At 42.1% G+C, this 22,919-nt stretch overlaps 1 protein-coding gene across 2 annotated transcripts in view; it reads right to left on the bottom strand.

Moving 5' to 3' along the window:
• The window catches only part of LOC128691836 (sodium/glucose cotransporter 4-like), an 82,274-nt gene extending 59,565 nt beyond the window's left edge, over window positions 1-22,709 (bottom strand). For both annotated transcript variants that reach the window (XR_011394114.1, XM_053780755.2), the window contains exon 1: window positions 22,492-22,709. Coding sequence is in view for 1 of the 2 variants with exons in the window: in XM_053780755.2 (XP_053636730.2) it covers window positions 22,492-22,617 (126 nt within the window). In the remaining variant the exon portion in view is untranslated. The remainder of the gene's footprint in view (window positions 1-22,491) is intronic.
• Between the last annotated feature and the right edge of the window lie 210 nt (window positions 22,710-22,919).

Raw genomic sequence — 22,919 nt, 5'->3', positions numbered from 1 at the left:
ACCAGACATTGCTGGTGCCCTCGGCCGAATATGGCACCAGGGAGTCTTAGATAAACTGCAAGCTCTTGGATAATAAGATATAGAACTAACTGTTGGAGTCTGCCTTTGCAATATACTTCCTTAATGACTAACTTCAAGGGAGTAGCTCTCTCTTAGTTTACACGGCACTCGGTTGTTGCAGACATTGCTCTGAGACATTCCCTCGACAGGGAGCCAAGGTTTAACATCAGTTGTTGCCAGTGTTCAACAACGAAGTGTTTGGTCCACTGTTATAGAATGTCTACTTCAATGACCTTCACCTCGTCAAAGAATCCTAGGCACACCAATGGAAATAGGTCACTTTTGACTTTTCTGGCTTATCCTAGGTAATCTATTCATACGCGCTATGTATGATAATTTATGTAACTGTATTTATGTGTACCTATATCTGAATAAACCTGCTTATAAATGTACTCTAACATCTACTCAAGATTGATGGACTGAACACATCGACTCAAGGTTGAGGGACTGATTACCTCATTCTCCTCCTGTTCTTCAAGTTTCTCCTACGTATGGACTGATGAAGCCACTGTGTGGCGAAACGTTTCCTCAATAAAGATACCCAAGAGTTGCACATGTGTCTAATTTATCAACATGCAAGAGATAAAATGCCAGTTGGTCTCAGGCACATTGATCAGCAACTATGTCAACCTGGGCACAACAATGGCAGGATACATTTGCCTCTGCAAACACACAAATGATGTTTTTTTTAGCCAGCGTGTTATTAATACTGGAGTTATGGTAACAATGAATGGGTGTTAAGAGCCAGGGGATCAAGTGAATAACCTGAGATATGACTCCAAAATGTCTATGAAGAATCACGAGGTAAATTATGCAAACCAAACTAAGACGTATCGTATTTTCCGGCATATAAGGCGCGCTTCCACAAATTCTTTGAAAATAACCCTGCGCCTTATATGCTCAAGATCAGGGTCAAGGGTAGGTTCTGGGTTATGCTTTAGCGTGAAATACGAGGGTAATTAGCCCTTTATATGACTGCTGATATACCGTTATGATACTTCAGACGTGCGCCTTATATGCCGGAAAATACGATACCTCGTATTTGCTCAACAGCAGAGGCTGCAAAACTGTACAATCGCAAGCTCTCTCTCACCTTAAGTATGCACCACTTTCTTGGATTCCCTGTTCCCCGTCTCGTCTCATCAGAATGCACCGTGCAAGGCGATTTTTCGCCAGGACTCGGCCCCCATGGCTCTGTTATTTCAGCAGAGCTTTTAATATGGTAAATGGTCCGCGTCGGACCGAAACGTCGTTGTAAGCTCTATCTCATGTGCAGGTTATTTGTCTATTGTTCCAGTCATGGTATTGTGCCTTGTTGTTCATTAAGGACAATGTTATGACGGTACTACGGTTGGCTCCACTTCGCAGACGACGAGAAGACACCTTCCATACCGCAAGACGGGCAGTCAACAACAATTACACTCATCACTTCATCTGCGATCGATCATTCTAAGAATGGTCGAGTTTAGAATGTTTTCACAGCATACAAACATTAATGAAATAAAATCAACAGACCAAATGAAATTTCTGGCCCATAGGTGACTCTGTCTCCATCCTGCTCCTTGTCTGTTTCATATTAATAATAATAATAATAATAATAATAATAATAATAATAATAATAATAATAATAATAATAATAATAATAATAATGATGATAATAATATACTGCTAGGGGAAGCTTTTAGATAAGCTAAGGTAGGTAACAGCTCTTAGCTTGTATTAAACATAAGAACTTTTAGCTTAATCTATTAAAAAAAAACCTTGAGTGTTGAATGTGAGAGCGAGAGAGAGAGAGAGAGAGAGAGAGAGAGAGAGAGAGAGAGAGAGAGAGAGAGAGAGAGAGAGAGAGAGAGAGAGAGAGAGAGAGAGAGAGAGAGAGAGAGAGAGAGAGAGAGAGAGAGAAAATAAATTTAATAACCCTACAATGAAGCTAATATCCTGGGGTGAAGTTTGACATTACAATAACTGAGAAGAGTCGTGTAGTGACTCTTTGTCATGGCAGCCCAAAAAAGGCTTATTACAACCCTGAGGGGCTTGAGACCAGCGACTGCAAGTCTCCCTGTATGACTTTCTTCCCTGCAGTATGTACCATTTCCTTGAACTGACTGCTCATCTCATCTCCTGAACAAGATACAGAACCCTACAAGGTGACTAATATTTCTCCTTGATCAACCAGGCCTTGTCGAAGCCACAATTTTCGGCAGAAATCTCCAAGACTGATGCCTTCAAGAGAAGCTAAATCTTCCGGAACCTGCTCACAGAAATCAACTACACAACTCTCCATCAAGATCACCGTGGAAGTAGAAAAAAATGAATAACGCTCTTTCCTTAACCCTTAAACTGTCCAAGCAGATCTACGTTCACATGCGTTGTGCTCCAAAAGTAGATCCACGTTTTTTTTACATATTTTCAATAAAAAACGTAGATCAAAGGTTTTTTTACACGTTTTCAAATGTAAAAAAAAAAAAAAGAAGCTCTGCGTTTTTTTTACATACCTTCAAATGTTGAAAAAATGTAAATCTACGTTTGGACAGTTTAAGGGTTAATGTTCTGCCGCCTAAAACAAATGGCGGCCTTGTTTACAAGATATATCGTATACCTACTAATAAGGATGATCTACAATTCTATATCACTACTTTCGTCAAGATAGCAGGACCAGGAAAGGCGTCATAACTGCGTCCTTCCTGAGAATGTATAGCATCTCAAGCCAGGATTTCCTCGATGAGGGGCGCCCATACATCCATTGTATTCATTGGTCCAAAGATCCCTTCCCATTTTTTTAATGATTGCAGGAGGAGAGGACCGTGCAGATAACCCCACTAAGCTATACATCACCCCCTCATGTGGGGAGGTACCCCCTAATGTGTCCAGTGTATTTGCCAGTTTTAAGATGACTGTGACCAACAGACATTCTTCGATTTTTTTCTTGTACAAACGTTAGGATTCAGAAGTTACACACAATAAAACCACAAACAACACTATAACATGTAAAAATCCTTTTCGACCACTATCAAGAACCTGGTTAAAAATACAACCAGAATACCCATACGTTCCTGTGTAGGAAGTGGACCCATAGTGTGTGGTGGTTCAGATGGCAAGAAGTCTGAGGCAGTAAGTGGTAAGTGTCCCTGCAGCATGTATGACATGACCTATGTGATTCACTTGGCCATCTGATGAAGTGGCAGGAACCAGCAAACGATGCTGAGTCGCATGAGATCCACTCTCACTTGGATACCAGTCTGTATGTGCAGTAGATGTGCTTAATGGAGATAAATGGCATAAAATACCGACACGATGGAAAAACACAAATGCAGTATTATAGGAGCCTTTAGTGACTACGTTTCGCCCACACAGTGACTTTATCATCACAAACAGCTGTTTGTGTCTTGATAAATCCCACTGTGTTTGTGTTTATTTTTCAAACCAAACCGCTTAAGGAGCATATCCTCTCTCTCTACAAGATTCACGACACCACACTTCATGCAACACAGTGCTCCGTATATGTTGAAATAATCAAGAAATGGTTGCAAGAGAACAGTGTCGATATTGTCCAATGGTCAGGGAACAACCCTACCCTCAGGCCTATGGAAAATTGTTTGAAGGAAATGAAAGTCCCATGCCAAAAACTTAACGGTGATTTGCTTGTCCTGGGGAAAAAATGGATTCAAGAAATGAACTCGACTTACATAAAAAAAAAAAAAATTCTTATTCTAGGCCTAACTACCTGAAATTGGTAATCAGATCGTATGGAAACATGACCAAATATTAACATGTTAAATTTGTTTTTTCTTAATATTTATCTAATGTTGCCAGCAATTGTTCAGCAACTTGACAGTGCCTCAAATGCGGAATATTCATGTCAGTATAGTGAGAAACAAAACTGAAATAAGATCTCACAGAAGATTATAACTGCCGCCGCTGACCCATGGCACGTCACAGTAACCCCAAGGTCATGGGTTCAGGTGAAAATAATGGGGAGAAATCAGAGGGGACCGGTTATGAGTGGCATTCCACAGGGGCCAGTACTGGGTTTCACGTTATTCACAATTTACATTGAGCACCTAGTTTTGATTATAATAATATTCACAACCTGAAGAATTGAGACACTTATGCAACACATGGGAATCTTTATTGGAGAAACGTTTCGCCACACAGTGGCTTCATCAGTCCAATACAAAGTAGAAATGGGTAAGGAGAGTAGGAATTTGAGGTAATTAGTCCCTCAACCTGGCCCTATGCTGCACTTCCTACAAGAGTGATGGACTGAACACATCGATTCCATTTTGAGGGACTGATTACCTCAAACTTCTCTCCTTTCCCATTTCTACTTTGTACTGGACTGATGAAGCCACTGTGTGGCGAAACGTTTCTTCAATAAAGATTCCCATGTGTTGCATAAGTGTCTCAGTTCTTCAACTTGTCGGTTTTCAAAAGCATTCATCACATTCACAACCTACGTTGTTATGCAGAACATTTCGGGCAAATTAGGTCAGTTTTGTCCCGGGATGCGACCCACACCAGTCCACTAACACCCAAGTACCCATTTTACTGATGGGTGAACATGGACAACCGGTGTAAGGAAACAACGCCCAATGTTTCAACCCTCCCCGGGAATCGAACTCGGACACTCACCGTGTGAAGCGAGAGCTTTGCCTACCAGGCCACTGATGATGGTCTAGCCAGTAGGCCTAATGCATGCTCCTCCACTTCTCTATCTTAACCATCCCTTTCTGAACACACGCAGACGTTACTAACATCCTGTTGCCTGGACCAGGTATATAGATAAGATTTCGTTCGGATTTTTAACCCCGGAGGGTTAGCCACCCAGGATAACCCAAGAAAGTCAGTGCGTCATCGAGGACTGTCTAACTTATTTCCATTGTGGTCCTTAATCTTGTCCCCCAGGATGCGACCCACACCAGTCGACTAACACCCAGGTACCTATTTGCTGCTAGGTGAACAGGACAACAGGTGTAAGGAAACGTGTCGAAATGTTTCCACCCGCCGGGAATCGAACCCGGGCCCTCCGTGTGTGAAGCGGGAGCTTTAGCCACCAGGCCACCGGGCCTATAGCAGGTACATGACTAAGGACCGGGACACGGCCGAGTTCCCAGGGTCCGTTCTGGCTGGAGCTCTGGCTTGGAACTTAACTCAAGAGACAAGACATGAGATTTTGTTCAGATTTCTAACCCTGGAGGGTTAGCCACCTAGGATAACCCAAGAAAGTCAGTGCGTCATCGAGGACTGTCTTGTTTCTATTGAGGGACTTCAGTCTTCTTCCCCAGGATGCCACCCACACCAGTCGGCTAACACCCAGTTACCTACTTCTAGGTGAACAGGGACAGCAGGTGTAAAGAGACTAACACCCGGGTACCTACTTACTGCTAGGTGAACGGGGGCAGCAGGTGTAAGGAGACTAACACCCAGGTACCTACTTACTGCTAGGTGAACGGGGGCAGCAGGTGTAAGGAGACTAACACCCAGGTACCTACTTACTGTTAGGTGAGCGGGGGCAGCAGGTGTAAGGAGACTAACACTCAAGTACCTACTTACTGCTAGACGAACGGGGGCAGCAGGTGTAAGGAGACTAACACTCAGGTACCTACTTACTGCTAAGTGAACGGGGGCAGCAGGTGTAAGGAAACACGCCCAGTGCTTCCACCTAACCTAAGCTAAATAACCACTACCACCACCACCGTCACCACCACTACTACCACCACCACTGTCACCACCACCACTGTCACCACCACCACTACCACAACAATAATCACCACCACCCTTACCGCTACCACAATAGTAACCACCACTACCGATGGAAATAAATGGTATAAAATACCGACACAATGGAAATATAAACACAAATGCAGTGTAATGTGATCCTTTATTGAAAGGGCGAAACGTAGTCAATAAAGGATCACATTACACTGCATTTGTGTTTATATTTCCAACCACCACTACCACTACCTCAGCATAGGAAGTCTCAGCTGCCAGGAAACCCGTCACAGCTCCTCCCTGAGAGGACTTCCCAGCTACTAGACCTTCACACCGTAATAAGGAAAACTTTGTTCGCAGATGGTGGTAGTACTGGTGATAGTTGTGGTGTTAATAATAGTACTAGTGGTGATAATACTGGTGACAGTAGTAGTGATAGTACGTACTGGTGACAGTAGTGGTGATAATACTGGTGACAGTAGTAGTGACAGTACGTACTGGTGACAGTAGTGGTGATAGTACTGGTGACAGTAGTGGTGATAGTACTGGTGACAGTAGTGGTGATAGTACTGGTGACAGTAGTGGTGATAGTACTGGTGACAGTAGTGGTGATAGTACTGGTGACAGTAGTGGTGATAGTACTGGTGACAGTAGTGGTGATAGTAATGGTGACAGTAGTGGTGGTAGTACTGGTGACAGTAGTGGTGATGGCATTGGTGACAGTAGTGGTGATAGTACTGGTCACAGTAGTGGTGGTGGTGGTGGTGGCGATAGTAATGGTAATGACAGTACTGATAGTGGTGGTGGTGAAGATATTAGTGGTGCAACGACAGTAGAGGTGACGGTGATAGCAATAGTGGTGATACCAAAAGAGGTAGCAGTGATACTAACAGAGGGGTGACAGTAGTTGTGGTGGTGGTACTGGTGTTTACCTGGAATTTACCTGGAGAGAGTTCCGGGGGTCAACGCCCCCGCGGCCCGGTCTGTGACCAGGCCTCCTGGTGGATCAGAGCCTGATCAACCAGGCTGTTACTGCTGGTTGCGCGCAATCCAACATACGAGCCACAGCCCGGCTGGTCAGGTACCGACTTTAGGTGCTTGTTCAGTGCCTGCTTGAAGACAGCCAGGGGTCTATTGGTAATCCCCCTTATGTATGCTGGGAGGCAGTTGAACAGTCTCGGGCCCCTGACACTTATTGTATTGTCTCTTAACGTGCTAGTGACACCCCTGCTTTTCATTGGGGGGATGTTGCATCGTCTGCCGAGTCTTTTGCTTTCGTTGTGAGTGATTTTCGTGTGCAAGTTCGGTACTAGTCCCTCTAGGATTTTCCAGGTGTATATAATCATGTATTTCTCCCGCCTGCGTTCCAATGAGTACAGGTTCAGGAACTTCAAGTGCTCCCAGTAATTGAGGTGTTTTATCTCCGTTATGCGCGCCATGAAGGTTCTCTGTACATTTTCTAGGTCAGCAATTTCACCTGCCTTGAAAGGTGCTGTTAGTGTGCAGCAATATTCCAGCCTAGATAGAACAAGCGACCTGAAGAGTGTCATCATGGGCTTGGCATCCCTAGTTTTGAAGGTTCTCATTATCCATCCTGTCATTTTTCTAGCAGATGCGATTGATACAATGTTATGGTCCTTGAAGGTGAGATCTTCCGACATGATCACTCCCAGGTCTTTGACTTTGGTTTTTCGCTCTATTTTGTGGAAGGAATTTGTTTTGTGCTCTGATGAAGTTTTAATTTCCTCATGTTTACCATATCGGAGTAATTGAAATTTCTCATCATTGAACTTCATATTGTTTTCTGCAGCCCACTGAAAGAGTTGGTTGATGTCCGCCTGGAGCCTTGCAGTGTCTGCAATGGAAGACACTCTCATGCAGATTCGGGTGTCATCTGCAAAGGAAGACACGATGCTGTGGCTGACATCTTTGTCTATGTCAGATATGAGGATGAGAAACAAGATGGGAGCGAGTACTGTGCCTTGTGGAACAGAGCTTTTAACCGTAGCCGCCTCAGACTTTACTCTGTTGACTACTACTCTTTGTGTTCTGTTTGTGAGGAAATTGTAGATTCATCTACCAACTTTTCCTGTTATTCCTTTAGCACGCATTTTGTGCGCTATTACACCATGGTCACACTTGTCGAAGGCTTTTGCAAAGTCTGTATATATTACATCTGCATTCTTTTTGTCTTCTAGTGCATCTAGAACCTTGTCGTAGTGATCCAGTAGCTGAGACAGACAGGAGCGACCTGCTCTAAACCCATGTTGCCCTGGGTTGTGTAATTGATGGGTATCTAGATGGGTGGCAATCTTGCTTCTTAGGACCCTTTCAAAGATTTTTATGATATGGGATGTTAGTGCTATCGGTCTGTAGTTCTTTGTTATTGCTTTACTGCCCCCTTTGTGGAGTGGGGCTGTCTGTTGTTTTTAGTAACTGTGGGACGTCCCCCGTGTCCATGTTCCCTCTCCATAGGATCGTAAAAGCTCGTGATAGGGGCTTCTTGCAGTTCTTGATGAACACGGAGTTCCAACAGATACAGATACTAATGCCGGAAAAAAAAGTCCTCCCCAGTACCACCAATACCACCAGTCCGATGACATTCTTCTTTGCAAATATACAGGGTCTAAAGCCAGCAACGAACAACAAAATACCTTTCATCCGTGGACTGCTTGCAGAGGCAAATGCAATGTTCGCGGCTTGCACAGAGACCCACTTAAAGGATCACTTGGACAACGAAATATGGATCCCAGGTTACAACCTATACAGATGTGACAGTGAACAGGCAAAAGGAGGGGAGTTGGCCTGCATATCGCAGAGTCACTTGTTTGCACAGAACTGCTTAATGCCTCAAATGATGTAGTGGAAGTTTTAGCAGTAAAGATCGAGAACCAAAACCTAGTCATTGTGGTAGTGTACAAGCCTCCGGATGCAACGTCCCAGCAATTCCAGGAACAGCTGTCAAAAATTGACCACTGTCTGGAAAATCTGCCAGCTCCTGCCCCAACATCTTGCTCCTGGGGGATTTCAGCTTGAGGCACCTAAAATGAAGGAATATAGCAAATAATGTTGTTGCAGTGATAACACCAGGAGGCAGCTCTGACGAGAACTCACACACACACATGAGCTTTTAAATCTCTGCACAAAATTCAACTTAAACCAGCAAATAATAGAGCCTACTAGACTGGAGAATACATTAGACCTCATCTTCACTAACAATGATGATCTGATACGAAATGTCACCAAATCAAAAACAATATACTCAGATCACAACATAATCGAGGTTCAGACATGTATGCGCGGAGCCCCAGACCGACAAAATGAGATTAGTCACGAGGGAGCCTTCACCAAATTCAACTTCAATAACAAGAACATAAAGTGGGACCAAGTAAATCAAGTCCTAAACGATATAAGCTGGGAAGATAGACTAAGCAACACAGACCCCAACTTATGCCTAGAACAGATTAACTTGGTGGCACTCGATGTATGCACAAGGCTTATTCCTTTAAGAAAAAGGAGTAGATGTAAAATAGAAAGAGACAGGCGCTCCCTTTACAGGCGACGGAAAAGAATAACAGAGCGGCTAAAAGAGGCCAATATATCTGAAATGCATAGGGAGTCACTGGTCAGAGAAATAGCAAACATCGAACTTAAGCTAAAGGAATCTTATAGGAGTCAGGAATTGTGGGAAGAACTAAAAGCCATAAATGAAATCGAAAGAAACCCGAAGTATTTCTTTTCTTAAGACAAATCGAAGTCGAGAACAACGTCCAGTATTGGGCCCCTACTTAAACAAGATGGGTCCTACACAGATGACAGCAAGGAAATGAGTGAGCTACTCAAGTCCCAATATGACTCAGTTTTTAGCAAGCCGCTAACCAGACTGAGAGTCGAAGATCAAAATGAATTTTTTATGAGAGAGCCACAGAATTTGGTTAACACAAGCCTATCTGATGTTATCCTGACGCCAAGTGACTTCGAACAGGCGATAAATGACATGCCCATGCACTCTGCCCCAGGGCCAGACTCGTGTGTGTTTAAGTAACAACAGGAATAGTAATAGAGATAATGGTAATGTTTGGGAGTGGTATGTGTGGTCTTCCGGTTAAAACCCGCTATCATAGATTATAGCCAGATCACCATCACAGTTTACAAGTTATCCTGGTATAAACCTTGGTAATAAATACCGACAAGTTGGTTTAGAAAGACATGTAAGCAAACACTATAACATATTTATTAGAAAACGTTTCGGTCCTGGGACCTTGATCACTTCACAGGACCGAAACGTTTTCTAATAAATATGTTATAGTGTTTGCTTACGTGTCTTTCTAAACCAACAAGTTATCCTGCCCTGGGTTCATGACACCAACATCTTTCACTTGCATTCCACATTCACTTTAGTCCCTCATTCTTCACTTGCTCGATTATCTTACTTTTTTCGTAAATTTTTAACCAGTGTAAATTTATACGGTTAGTTAATGGGGGTTGAAATCCTATCGACTACACTATGATCATTAAGACTGCGTGTATTCTTGTCACGACTAGGTAATAATACTCTAATAATCCCTAGCTCTTTCGACAGCGCACTCAGCTCACACACTGATTTCCAGGGATCGGTCCCCAGGTACGGCTGGAAAACAGTAGGACATATTTTCACAAGACACCTGCTGTCTATGTTCACCCATCACTAAAACAGGTACCCGGGTAGTAGTTACTAGTTGCCAAAGGCACTTATCAACAGACATTATCCTGACACATATTTTGGGTGTTAGTGGACTGGTGTGGGTCGCATCCTGGGGACAAAACTGACCTAATTTGCGGGAAATGCTCATCGTAACAAGGGGCTTTCTATATAGTAGTATGTCACTGATGTCAGCTATGGTCTGTATACCTTGTATATGTACTTATTATAAAAAGGATTAGAGTACTCTCATATATACGCTAGAAGATATACACCTCTCAGGGTATACGTATATCCTGTGATTATTTTACAGAGGATTTTTTTGTATATACCAAAATGTGGTATAAACCTTGGTAATAAATACCGACAAATTGGTGTAGAATGACATGTGAGGAAACACTAGGATGTTTATTAGAAAACGTTTCGGTCCTGGGACCTTGATCACTTCCAGGTCCCAAGACCGAAACGTTTTCTAATATGTCCAAGTGTTAGGTAATGTTTGTCAGGAAACATGGTGTTTCCTGACATGTTTGCAGTTGGTTGCTTACTAGATGTTAGCAATTGTTTGCTCGCTAGATGTTAGTTAGCAGTTGTTTGCCCGCTAGATGTCAGCAGGTGTTTGCTTGCTAGATGTTAGTAGTTGTTTGCTCGCTAGATGTTAGCAGTTGTTTGCTCTCTAGATGTTAGCAGTTGTTTGCTTGCTAGATGTTAGCAGTTGTTTGCTCGCTAGATGTTAGCAGTTGTTTGCTTGCTAGATGTTAGCAGTTGTTTGTTCGCTAGATGTTAGCAGTTTGCTTGCTAGATGTTAACGGTTGTTTGCTTGCTAGATGTTAGCAGTTGTTTGCCCGCTAGATGTTAGCAGGTGTTTGCTTTCTAGATGTTAGCAGTTGTTTGCTCGCTAGATGTTAGCAGTTGTTTGCTTGCTAGATGTTAGCAGTTGTTTGCTTACTAGATGTTAGCAGTTGTTTTCCCGCTAGATGTTTGCTTACTAGATGTTAGCAGTTTGCTTGCTAGATATTAGCAGTTGTTTGCTTGCTAGATGTTAGCAGTTGTTTGTTTGCTAGATTTTAGCAGTTGTTTGCTTGCTAGATGTTAGCAGTTGCTTGCTTGCTAGATGTTGTTTGCTTGTTAGATGTTGTAATAGAGACGGGTGAGATTAGTCAGAAATATCTAAATTGTATAATATTCTCAAATTAACATTTTCACCTACCATTACATGGTAGGTAACCAGGTTTGAGATGGAGGAAAGGGATAGCTCCAATTTCTTGGATCAAGAGCCCTTTAGCAAGTAATATCTTCGCAGAACTGCATTACGAACATGGGTTCTTAGGTGAGGTTAGGTAAGGTGTGTCAGAAAACAGGACAAGTGTTTCCTGACGCGGGTCTTAGTCACATGATGACCCGCAGCTGGAGCTTTAGGTCATCTGACTAAGACCTTCCGCTGGCTTTCCCCTCCACCCCTTTAAATTTTATGGTTATGATTATAACAAGGGCTAGCCTCGCAAACTCAATTTACTGTCAAATTTTTTATTCACTCCAGATTATTACAGGTACAGTACTAGATTTATCAGGAGTGAAGCCTACAGAAGCCTACATGGAGCTTGTACACCACCAGTCAGCGGTACCTCAGTGAGACTCTCGGGGATGGAAATATTCAGATCCTCTGGTTTCCTATGACTGTTGTCTTTTACAATGAGAATCTCAAAAAATGTAAATATCCAGATCATCTGGTCTCCTGTTTGTCTTTCACAAAGAAAATCTCAGAAATGTAAATAGTATCCAGATCATCTGATCTCCTAATTTTGTTGTCTATTACATGTGTTTCGTGCTACCAGTGACAAGTGTTGGCCAGACACTGATGTTCTACCATAAACTAATATAACCTACAGGCTGAGTGATGTTGTTTAAGTAATTTATTACATCAGACGGATAAAGGTTGGTCCCGTCACACAATACTCGACATTGAACCTAGATTCTTTCCGGTGACTTTTCAGCTATGGACCTTGTTAGGCTGTGGGGAAAATATCGCCGCTTCCTGACGTTGTCATATCCTATTAAGATACAAATGTATCCTAGTCATGAGCCACCGTATTCCAGTCATGAATCATGGTCTGGTATTATCTTGGGAACTAAACTCTAGGAAAATTTCAGCAGGTAAGGCATTTCCTAGTCAGATTTGTGTAAATTATTCAGGTATTGTCTTTCACGATATCAGTGTACAAAAATCTTGCTATCGTAGTATGGAAATTTCTCAGTTTCGTAGTACGGAAATCTCTCAGTATCGTAGGTATGGGAATCTCTCAGTATCGTAGGTATGGGAATCTCTCAGTATCGTAGGTATGGGAATCTCTCAGTATCGTAGGTATGGGAATCTCTCAGTATCGTAGGTATGGGAATCTCTCAGTATCGTAGGTATGGGAATCTCTCAGTATCGTAGGTATGGGAATCTCTCAGTATCGTAGGTATGGGAATCTCTCAGTATCGTAGGTATGGGAATCTCTCAGTATCGTAGGTATGGGAATCTCTCAGTATCGTAGGTATGGGAATCTCTCAGTATCGTAGGTATGGGAATCTCTCAGTATCGTAGGTATGGGAATCTCTCAGTATCGTAGGTATGGGAATCTCTCAGTATCGTAGGTATGGGAATCTCTCAGTATCGTAGGTATGGGAATCTCTCAGTATCGTAGGTATGGGAATCTCTCAGTATCGTAGGTATGGGAATCTCTCAGTATCGTAGGTATGGGAATCTCTCAGTATCGTAGTATGGAAATTTCTCAGTATCATAGGTATGGGAATCTCTCAGTATCAGAGGTATGGGAATCTCTCAGTATCGTAGGTATGGGAATCTCTCAGTATCGTAGGTATGGGAATCTCTCAGTATCGTAGTATGGAAATTTCTCAGTATCATAGGTATGGGAATCTCTCAGTATCAGAGGTATGGGAATCTCTCAGTATCAGAGGTATGGGAATCTCTCAGTATCGTAGGTATGGGAATCTCTCAGTATCGTAGGTATGGGAATCTCTCAGTATTGTAGTATGGAAATTTCTCAGTATCGAAGGTATGAGAATTTCTTAGTATCGTAGGTATGGAAATCTCTCAATATCGTAGGTATAGAAATCTCTCAGTATCGTAATGTGGAAATCTGTCGTTACTGTGTCTGGAAACTTGCAAGATGCCGCTACACTGGTGTGGGTATAGCGGGGGTGGGCAGGCCAAGGCCAGCAACACACCAGGGTATCCTGAATGTGGGTATGACAGTTAGTTACCTTGATCCCCCGGCGTCATGAAACCGAAATTAAACCAGAGAATATGAAAATTCACCTGTTACAACACTTAAATTTGCCTAAAACATTAAACCCCTCACACCAGAAGTTATTTACCAGTGTCAGGTCCACTGCAGGTGTGGCGGAAGGAATTTCTAAAGCAAGAATAAACTTTTCCTGGAATGCCTCACACGTCATCTCTCGGGCAATAGATCGTAAAAAAAAAAAAAATATAGTTTCCGCTGGTGAGAACAATTTACATAATTTTCCAGAGAATGTCAGAAAACAAACGTTAGTTACAATTACATAGGAAATCCTGTGAAACTGACAATAATTTTATATTATCCCTCTAGAATTATTACTGTATTATACTTAAAGTGGGACGAGAGAAAGTTATTTTATCACCAGATATCAAGATCAGGTAACAGCCTTGTACATTTGTACAATGATTATTTTTTGTATTTGCTAAAGAAAGAGCATCACACTGAGGGGATGATATTTTTTCAAATATAATTTTGAACATATTTTCTGGCTGTGAACACCAAAGTAACCCATTGAGAGGACGCCATAAATTTTATCTCTGTTCCTGTAACTTTAAATAGGTAATTACGCTACTGTTGTCACACTCATGTATGTAATATTATATTCAGTAAAGATTTAACAATTTAAATCACTAATATAATAATTTCGGTGTGCGATCATAGGTATTCTCTGTTACCTATAATCTAATTCTCTGTTACCTATAATCTAAGTCTCGGGAAAAGTTGTCCTTTGTCAAGTGTATGTAGTTACTGGCACTGGTATTCAACATATGTGAGGATTCACACCAGAGTCTACATTCAACACATGTGAAGATTCAACATAAGAACATAAGAACGAAGGAACACTGCAGAAGGCCTACTGGCCCATGCGAGGCAGGTCCAAGTCTCCTACCGGCTTAAGCCAATGCACCCAACCCAGTCAGGTCAGGTCACATTGACTTAAGGGAGGAACACGGCAACCGACCTGGTAGCACAAGCTATCAGGTCCAACTCACACCCACCCACATCCACTCATAAGAACATAAGAACATAAGAACGAAGGAACACTGCAGAAGGCCTACTGGCCCATGCGAGGCAGGTCCAAGTCTCCTACCGGCTTAAGCCAATGCACCCAACCTAGTCAGGTCAGGTCACATTGACTTAAGGGAGGAACACGGCAACCGACCTGGTAGCACAAGCTATCAGGTCTAACTCACACCCACCCACATCCACTCATGTATTTATCCAACCTATTTTTAAAGCTACACAACGTTCTGGCCTCTATAACGGTACTTGGGAGTTTGTTCCACTCATCCACAACTCTATTACCAAACCAGTACTTTCCTATATCCTTCCTGAATCTGAATTTTTCCAACTTAAAACCATTGCTGCGAGTCCTGTCTAGGCTAGATATTTTCAGCACACTATTTACATCCCCTTTATTTATTCCTGTCTTCCATTTATACACCTCAATCATATCCCCCCTAATTCTACGTCTTTCTAGAGAGTGCAGATTCAGGGCCCTTAGTCTATCCTCATAGGGAAGGTTTCTGATACATGGGATCAACTTTGTCATCCTCCTTTGTACATTTTCCAGAGAATTTATATCCATTCTGTAATAAGGTGACCAAAACTGTGCAGCATAATCTAAATGAGGCCTAACCAAGGATGTATAGAGTTGAAGAACAACCTGAGGACTCCTATTATTTATGCTTCTTGATATGAAGCCAAGGATTCTATTAGCTTTATTGCGAACACTTATGCACTGTTGTCTTGGTTTCAGATTACTGCTAACCAGAACTCCTAAATCTTTTTCGCAATCCGTAATATTAAGATCTACATTATTTAGTTTATATGTGGCATGGTTATTGTCCTGTCCAACATTTAGAACTTTGCATTTGTCTATATTAAACTGCATCTGCCACTTCTCCGACCACTGCATCAGTCTATTCAAATCTTCCTGGAGTGCTCGAATGTCCTCGTCAGAATGAATTCGACGGCCTATTTTGGTGTCATCGGCAAACTTGCCGATGTCGCTCTTTATGCCCTCATCTATGTCGTTTATGTAGATTGTGAACAGCAGGGGGCCCAACACTGACCCCTGTGGAACACCGCTCGTGACACTTCCCCACTCTGATTTCTCCCCATTTATGCAAACTCTCTGCTGCCTATTTGTCAACCATGCCTCTATCCAGGAAAAAATTTCTCCTCCTATTCCATGTGCTTTAATTTTCCTCAATAGTCTCTGATGTGGGACCCTGTCAAAAGCCTTACTGAAGTCCATATACACAATATCATATTCATTACCATGATCTACCTCCTCAAATACCTTAGTGAAAAAAGTTAATAAATTCGTAAGGCAGGAACGCCCCTTTGTAAAACCATGCTGAGATTCGTTGATTAATTTATGCTTTTCAAGGTGGCTACGAACTGCCTCGGCAATTATTGATTCCATAAATTTTCCCACTATGGAGGTTAGGCTTATTGGTCTATAGTTCGAAGCTAAGGACCTGTCACCTGTTTTGAAAATAGGTATCACATTTGCCATTTTCCACTTATCTGGCACCATGCCAGTTTGTAGTGATATGTTGAAAAGATTAGCCAAAGGTGTGCTAAGCTCCTCTTTACATTCCTTTAGAACCCTTGCATACAGTTCATCAGGGCCTGGGGATTTGTTAGGTTTTAATTTATCTATTTGCCTAAGGACCATGTCACTTGTGACCCTAATAGTGCACAGTTTATTATCGTCCTGTTCTACATAATTTATCATTACTGGAATATCGCTGGTATCCTCCTGTGTAAAAACTGAGAGGAAGTATGTGTTAAAAATTCTACACATTTCCTTATCACTGTCAGTGAGCTGACCCGAGGAACTTTTGAGTGGGCCTATCTTGTCCCTGATCTTACTTCTGTATACCTGAAAGAATCCTTTTGGGTTAGTCTTCGATTCTCTTGCAACTTTAACCTCATAATCTCTTTTTGCTTTTCTAATTCCCTTTTTTATTTCTCTCTTTAACTGAATATATCGATTTCTCAATTGCCCCTCTCCTCTTTTGATTTGCCTATATATGCCTCTCTTTTGACCAATCAGATATTTTAATCTATTGTTCATCCATTTAGGATCATTTTTGTTTGATCTGATTTCATTATTTGGAACATAATTTGACTGAGCAGCTAGAACTATGCCCTGGAAAGCATCATATCGGCAACCATCACCACCTACCTGACCCTTAGTCAGGTCATTCCAGTTCAGCCCACCTAAGTAATTTTTCAGTCCTATGAAATCAGCCAAGCGAAAGTCAGGGACGGAGACTTGATTGCCATTATTAGGGGAATTCCATGATATATTAAAACTGAGTGATTTGTGATCACTTTCCCCAAGCTCATCATTAACCTCAAGATTATTAATTAGTGTTTCCCTACTGGCAAGAACCAAGTCAAGGAGGTTATTTCCCCTAGTTGGCTCTGTCACAAACTGTTTTAAAAAACAATCCTGGATCGTATCAAGAAAGTCACCTGACTCTAAATTTCCTGTCAAATTGCTCCAGTCAATCTGTCTATAGTTGAAATCTCCCATTAGCACAACATTTTCGTATGTAGATGCCTTACGAATTTCGTCCCATAGAAGTTTACTGCACTCCCTATCAAGATTTGGGGCCCTGTAAATCACACCCAAAATTAGTTTTTCTCGGCCCTCGAGAAGCTGTAACCAAACAGATTCAGTGGCTGACGCTTCTAATTTAATATCTTGTCTAACACAACAATTTAAATTGTCTCTGACATACATCGCTACTCCACCACCTTTCCTGTTGACCCTGTCAGTGTGGAATAATTTATAGCCTTGTATGTGACATTCAGAGGGCATCTCTCTATCTTTCAGATTGAGCCAGGTCTCTGTTATAGCAATAATATCTATGTTTCCTGCACTTGCAATTAATCTTAGCTCATCTATCTTATTTCTTACACTCCTGCTATTAGTATAGTAAACCTTAAGGGAGCTAGTCCCTTGCTGCCCTCTGCTGTCCCCCTTTGTTTGCTGACCTGATCTATTGTCTTTATTTATAACTTCATGCTGAATGCCTTTTATACATTTACTGTTTCCAACCCAAGTGTTGCAACCTGCTTGTTTCCCACACACACCCATACCTCTATCTTCCATCAGTTTAAAATCATAGGCATTTCACCAATGGCCTTCTCAATCGAGTCTGCAAGTGCTACCACCCCAGCCCCAGAGAGATGTACCCCATCCCTTGCATACATATCATGTTTGCCATAAAAGTTGTTCCAGTTGTCAATGAATGGGATTGCAAGTTCCTTGCAGTATCTGTCTAGCCAGCAATTTACACCAATTGCCCTAGACAACCATTCATTTCCTACTCCCCTTCTAGGCAAGATGCTACATATGATTGGGATCCCTCCCTTAGACTTAATGAAATCTATAGCTGACCTGTACTTATCTAGCAGCTCTTCTCTCCTACCCTTCCCAATATCATTTCCACCAGCACTGAGACAGATAATGGGCTTGCTCCCATTACCTGACATGATATTATCCAGCCTGTTGACAATGTCCCCAACACCAGCTCCAGGGAAGCACACTCTATCTCTCATCTTCTTATTCCTATTACAAAAAGCACGGTCAATGTATCTTACCTGAGAGTCACCAACCACAAGAATGCGCTTACCTCCATTAGCAGGGGCAGTAGTACCCTTACCTTCACTGGCCACTGAAGTACATTCATCCTGAAGAACAGAGAAGCGATTTCCTACCTTCAGATCTTCACTCTTAACTTTCCTTACTCTGATGCGCCTTCCATTACTGTGAACTACTCGCCACTTGTAGCAGGTGCTGGGCTGCACCTCACTGCTGGTAGCCGTTGCTGCCTCCCCAACTACAGCCTCCTCACAGCGAGAGACAGACTGCACCTCGCTGCTAGAAGCCTCATTCCCCACAACTCCAGCCACCTCACACTCTCTCCCAGACCCATTGAGGTGGACCTTCAGCCTCCTAATCTCCTCCTGGAGAAGCAAGACCTCCTCCTTCAACTCTCCAACCTCAATTTTTAAAACACTGCAGAAGCAAGCCATGCTTTGTAACCGTCCACACTAATCCCCAAAGCAGCTCAGGGTCTGTGACCTCACGTGACGACTGACCACTGAGTACTTATTTATTCAACCTATTTTTAAAGCTACACAACGTTCTGGCCTCTAGGACCGTACTTGGGAGTTTGTTCCACTCATCCACAACTCGATTACCAAACCAGTACTTTCCTATATCCTTCCTGAATCTGAATTTTTCCAACTTACTATATATATAAATATATATATATATATATATAAATATATATATATATATATATATATATATATATATATATATATATATATATATATATATATATATATATATATATATATATACAGTTTGTGACAGAGCCAACTAGGGGAAATAACCTCCTTGACTTGGTTCTTGCCAGTAGGGAAACACTAATTAATAATCTTGAGGTTAATGATGAGCTTGGGGAGAGTGATCACAAATCACTCAGTTTTAACATATCATGGAATTCCCCTAATAATGGCAATCAAGTCTCCGTCCCTGACTTTCGCTTGGCTGATTTCATAGGACTGAAAAATTACTTAGGTGGGCTGAACTGGAATGACCTGACTAGGGGTCAGGTAGGTGGTGATGGTTGCCGATATGATGCTTTCCAGGGCATAGTTCTAGCTGCTCAGTCAAATTATGTTCCAAATAGGGAAATCAGATCAAACAAAAATGATCCTAAATGGATGAACAATAGATTAAAATATCTGATTGGTCAAAAGAGAGGCATATATAGGCAAATCAAAAGAGGAGAGGGGCAATTAAGAAATCGATATATTCAGTTAAAGAGAGAAATAAAAAAGGGAATTAGAAAAGCAAAAAGAGATTATGAGGTTAAAGTTGCAAGAGAATCGAAGACTAACCCAAAAGGATTCTTTCAGGTATACAGAAGTAAGATCAGGGACAAGATAGGCCCACTCAAAAGTTCCTCGGGTCAGCTCACTGACAGTGATAAGGAAATGTGTAGAATTTTTAACACATACTTCCTCTCAGTTTTTACACAGGAGGATACCAGTGATATTCCAGTAATGATAAATTATGTAGAACAGGACGATAATAAACTGTGCACTATTAGGGTCACAAGTGACATGGTCCTTAGGCAAATAGATAAATTAAAACCTAACAAATCCCCAGGCCCTGATGAACTGTATGCAAGGGTTCTAAAGGAATGTAAAGAGGAGCTTAGCACACCTTTGGCTAATCTTTTCAACATATCACTACAAACTGGCATGGTGCCAGATAAGTGGAAAATGGCAAATGTGATACCTATTTTCAAAACAGGTGACAGGTCCTTAGCTTCGAACTATAGACCAATAAGCCTAACCTCCATAGTGGGAAAATTTATGGAATCAATAATTGCCGAGGCAGTTCGTAGCCACCTTGAAAAGCATAAATTAATCAACGAATCTCAGCATGGTTTTACAAAGGGACGTTCCTGCCTTACGAATTTATTAACTTTTTTCACTAAGGTATTTGAGGAGGTAGATCATGGTAACGAATATGATATTGTGTATATGGACTTCAGTAAGGCTTTTGACAGGGTCCCACATCAGAGACTATTGAGGAAAATTAAAGCACATGGAATAGGAGGAGAAATTTTTTCCTGGATAGAGGCATGGTTGACAAAGAGGCAGCAGAGAGTTTGCATAAATGGGGAGAAATCAGAGTGGGGAAGCGTCACGAGCGGTGTTCCACAGGGGTCAGTGTTGGGCCCCCTGCTGTTCACAATCTACATAAACGACATAGATGAGGGCATAAAGAGCGACATCGGCAAGTTTGCCGATGACACCAAAATAGGCCGTCGAATTCATTCTGACGAGGACATTCGAGCACTCCAGGAAGATTTGAATAGACTGATGCAGTGGTCGGAGAAGTGGCAGATGCAGTTTAATATAGACAAATGCAAAGTTCTAAATGTTGGACAGGACAATAACCATGCCACATATAAACTAAATAATGTAGATCTTAATATTACGGATTGCGAAAAAGATTTAGGAGTTCTGGTTAGCAGTAATCTGAAACCAAGACAACAGTGCATAAGTGTTCGCAATAAAGCTAATAGAATCCTTGGCTTCATATCAAGAAGCATAAATAATAGGAGTCCTCAGGTTGTTCTTCAACTCTATACATCCTTGGTTAGGCCTCATTTAGATTATGCTGCACAGTTTTGGTCACCGTATTACAGAATGGATATAAATTCTCTGGAAAATGTACAAAGGAGGATGACAAAGATGATCCCATGTATCAGAAACCTTCCCTATGAGGATAGACTAAGGGCCCTGAAACTGCACTCTCTAGAAAGACGTAGAATTAGGGGGGATATGATTGAGGTTTATAAGTGGAAGACAGGAATAAATAAAGGGGATGTAAATAGTGTGCTGAAAATATCTAGCCTAGACAGGACTCGCAGCAATGGTTTTAAGTTGGAAAAATTCAGATTCAGGAGGGATATAGGAAAGTACTGGTTTGGTAATAGAGTTGTGGATGAGTGGAACAAACTCCCAAGTACCGTTATAGAGGCCAGAACGTTGTGTAGCTTTAAAAATAGGTTGGATAAATACATGAGTAGATGTGGGTGGGTGTGAGTTAGACCTGATAGCTTGTGCTAACAGGTCGGTTGCCGTGTTCCTCCCTTAAGTCAATGTGACCTGACCTGACTAGGTTGGGTGCATTGGCTTAAGCCGGTAGGGACTTGGACCTGCCTCGCATGGGCCAGTAGGCCTTCTGCAGTGTTCCTTCGTTCTTATGTTCTTATGTTCTTATGTTCTTACAACCATTGCTGCGAGTCCTGTCTAGGCTAGATATTTTCAGCACACTATTTACATCCCCTTTATTTATTCCTGTCTTCCATTTATACACCTCAATCATATCCCCCCTAATTCTACGTCTTTCTAGAGAGTGCAGATTCAGGGCCTCAGTCTATCCTCATAGGGAAGGTTTCTGATACATGGGATCAACTTTGTCATCCTCCTTTGTACATTTTCCAGAGCATTTATATCCATTCTGTAATACGGTGACCAAAACTGTGCAGCATAATCTAAATGAGGCCTAACCAAGGATGTATAGAGTTGAAGAACAACCTGAGGACTTCTATTATTTATGCTTCTTGATTCACACCAGTCTACATTCAACACATGTGAAGATTCACACCAGAGTCTACATTCAACACATGTGACGATTCACACCAGTCTACATTCAACACATGTGACGATTCACACCAGTCTACATTCAACACATGTGACGATTCACACCAGTCTACATTCAACACATGTGACGATTCACACCAGTCTACATTCAACACATGTGACGATTCACAGCAGTCTACATTCAACACATGTGAAGATTCACACCAGTCTACATTCAACACATGTGAAGATTCACACCAGTCTACATTCAACACATGTGAAGATTCACACCAGTCTACATTCAACACATGTGAAGATTCACACCAGTCTACATTCAACACATGTGAAGATTCACACCAGTCTACATTCAACACATGTGAAGATTCACACCAGTCTACATTCAACACATGTGACGATTCACACCAGTCTACATTCAACACATGTGACGATTCACACCAGTCTACATTCAACACAATATTCACACCAAAGTCTAACATATGAACGAAGCTTTGTGGAATTAATTATACTCACAAAAAGTCCCACGCCCAAGACGAAGACGAAGTAGACGACGATGACTACAACATCAGGCCAGCCCAGCTTGGTGCCTTCCTCCTCCTCCTGCAGGAGAGTGTTGCTCACCTCTATTGTGCTCGTCATCGTCAACAACACTAATACTACACAAGTGTCCTCACAGCCACACACCAACACTCTCACTCACCACCGCAGTCAGCCTCGCACTGACCTGAAACTTGTCGCTGTGTACCTGGCCTTCCTTCATGTGTGTGTGTGTGTGTGTGTGTGTGTGTGTGTGTGTGTGTGGATTCACCTAGTTGTGGTTGCAGGGGTCGATTCACAGCTCCTGGCCCCGCCTCTTCACTGGTCGCTACTAGGTCCTCTCCCTGCTCCATGAGCTTTATCATACCTCTTCTTAAAGCTATGTATGGGTCCTGCCTCCACTA

Source organism: Cherax quadricarinatus, chromosome 75 (genome assembly GCF_038502225.1).
Source record: "Cherax quadricarinatus isolate ZL_2023a chromosome 75, ASM3850222v1, whole genome shotgun sequence".
Taxonomy (NCBI): domain Eukaryota; kingdom Metazoa; phylum Arthropoda; class Malacostraca; order Decapoda; family Parastacidae; genus Cherax; species Cherax quadricarinatus.
Note: the sequence above shows the minus strand (reverse complement) of the source record. Positions and strands in the feature narration are given on the sequence as shown.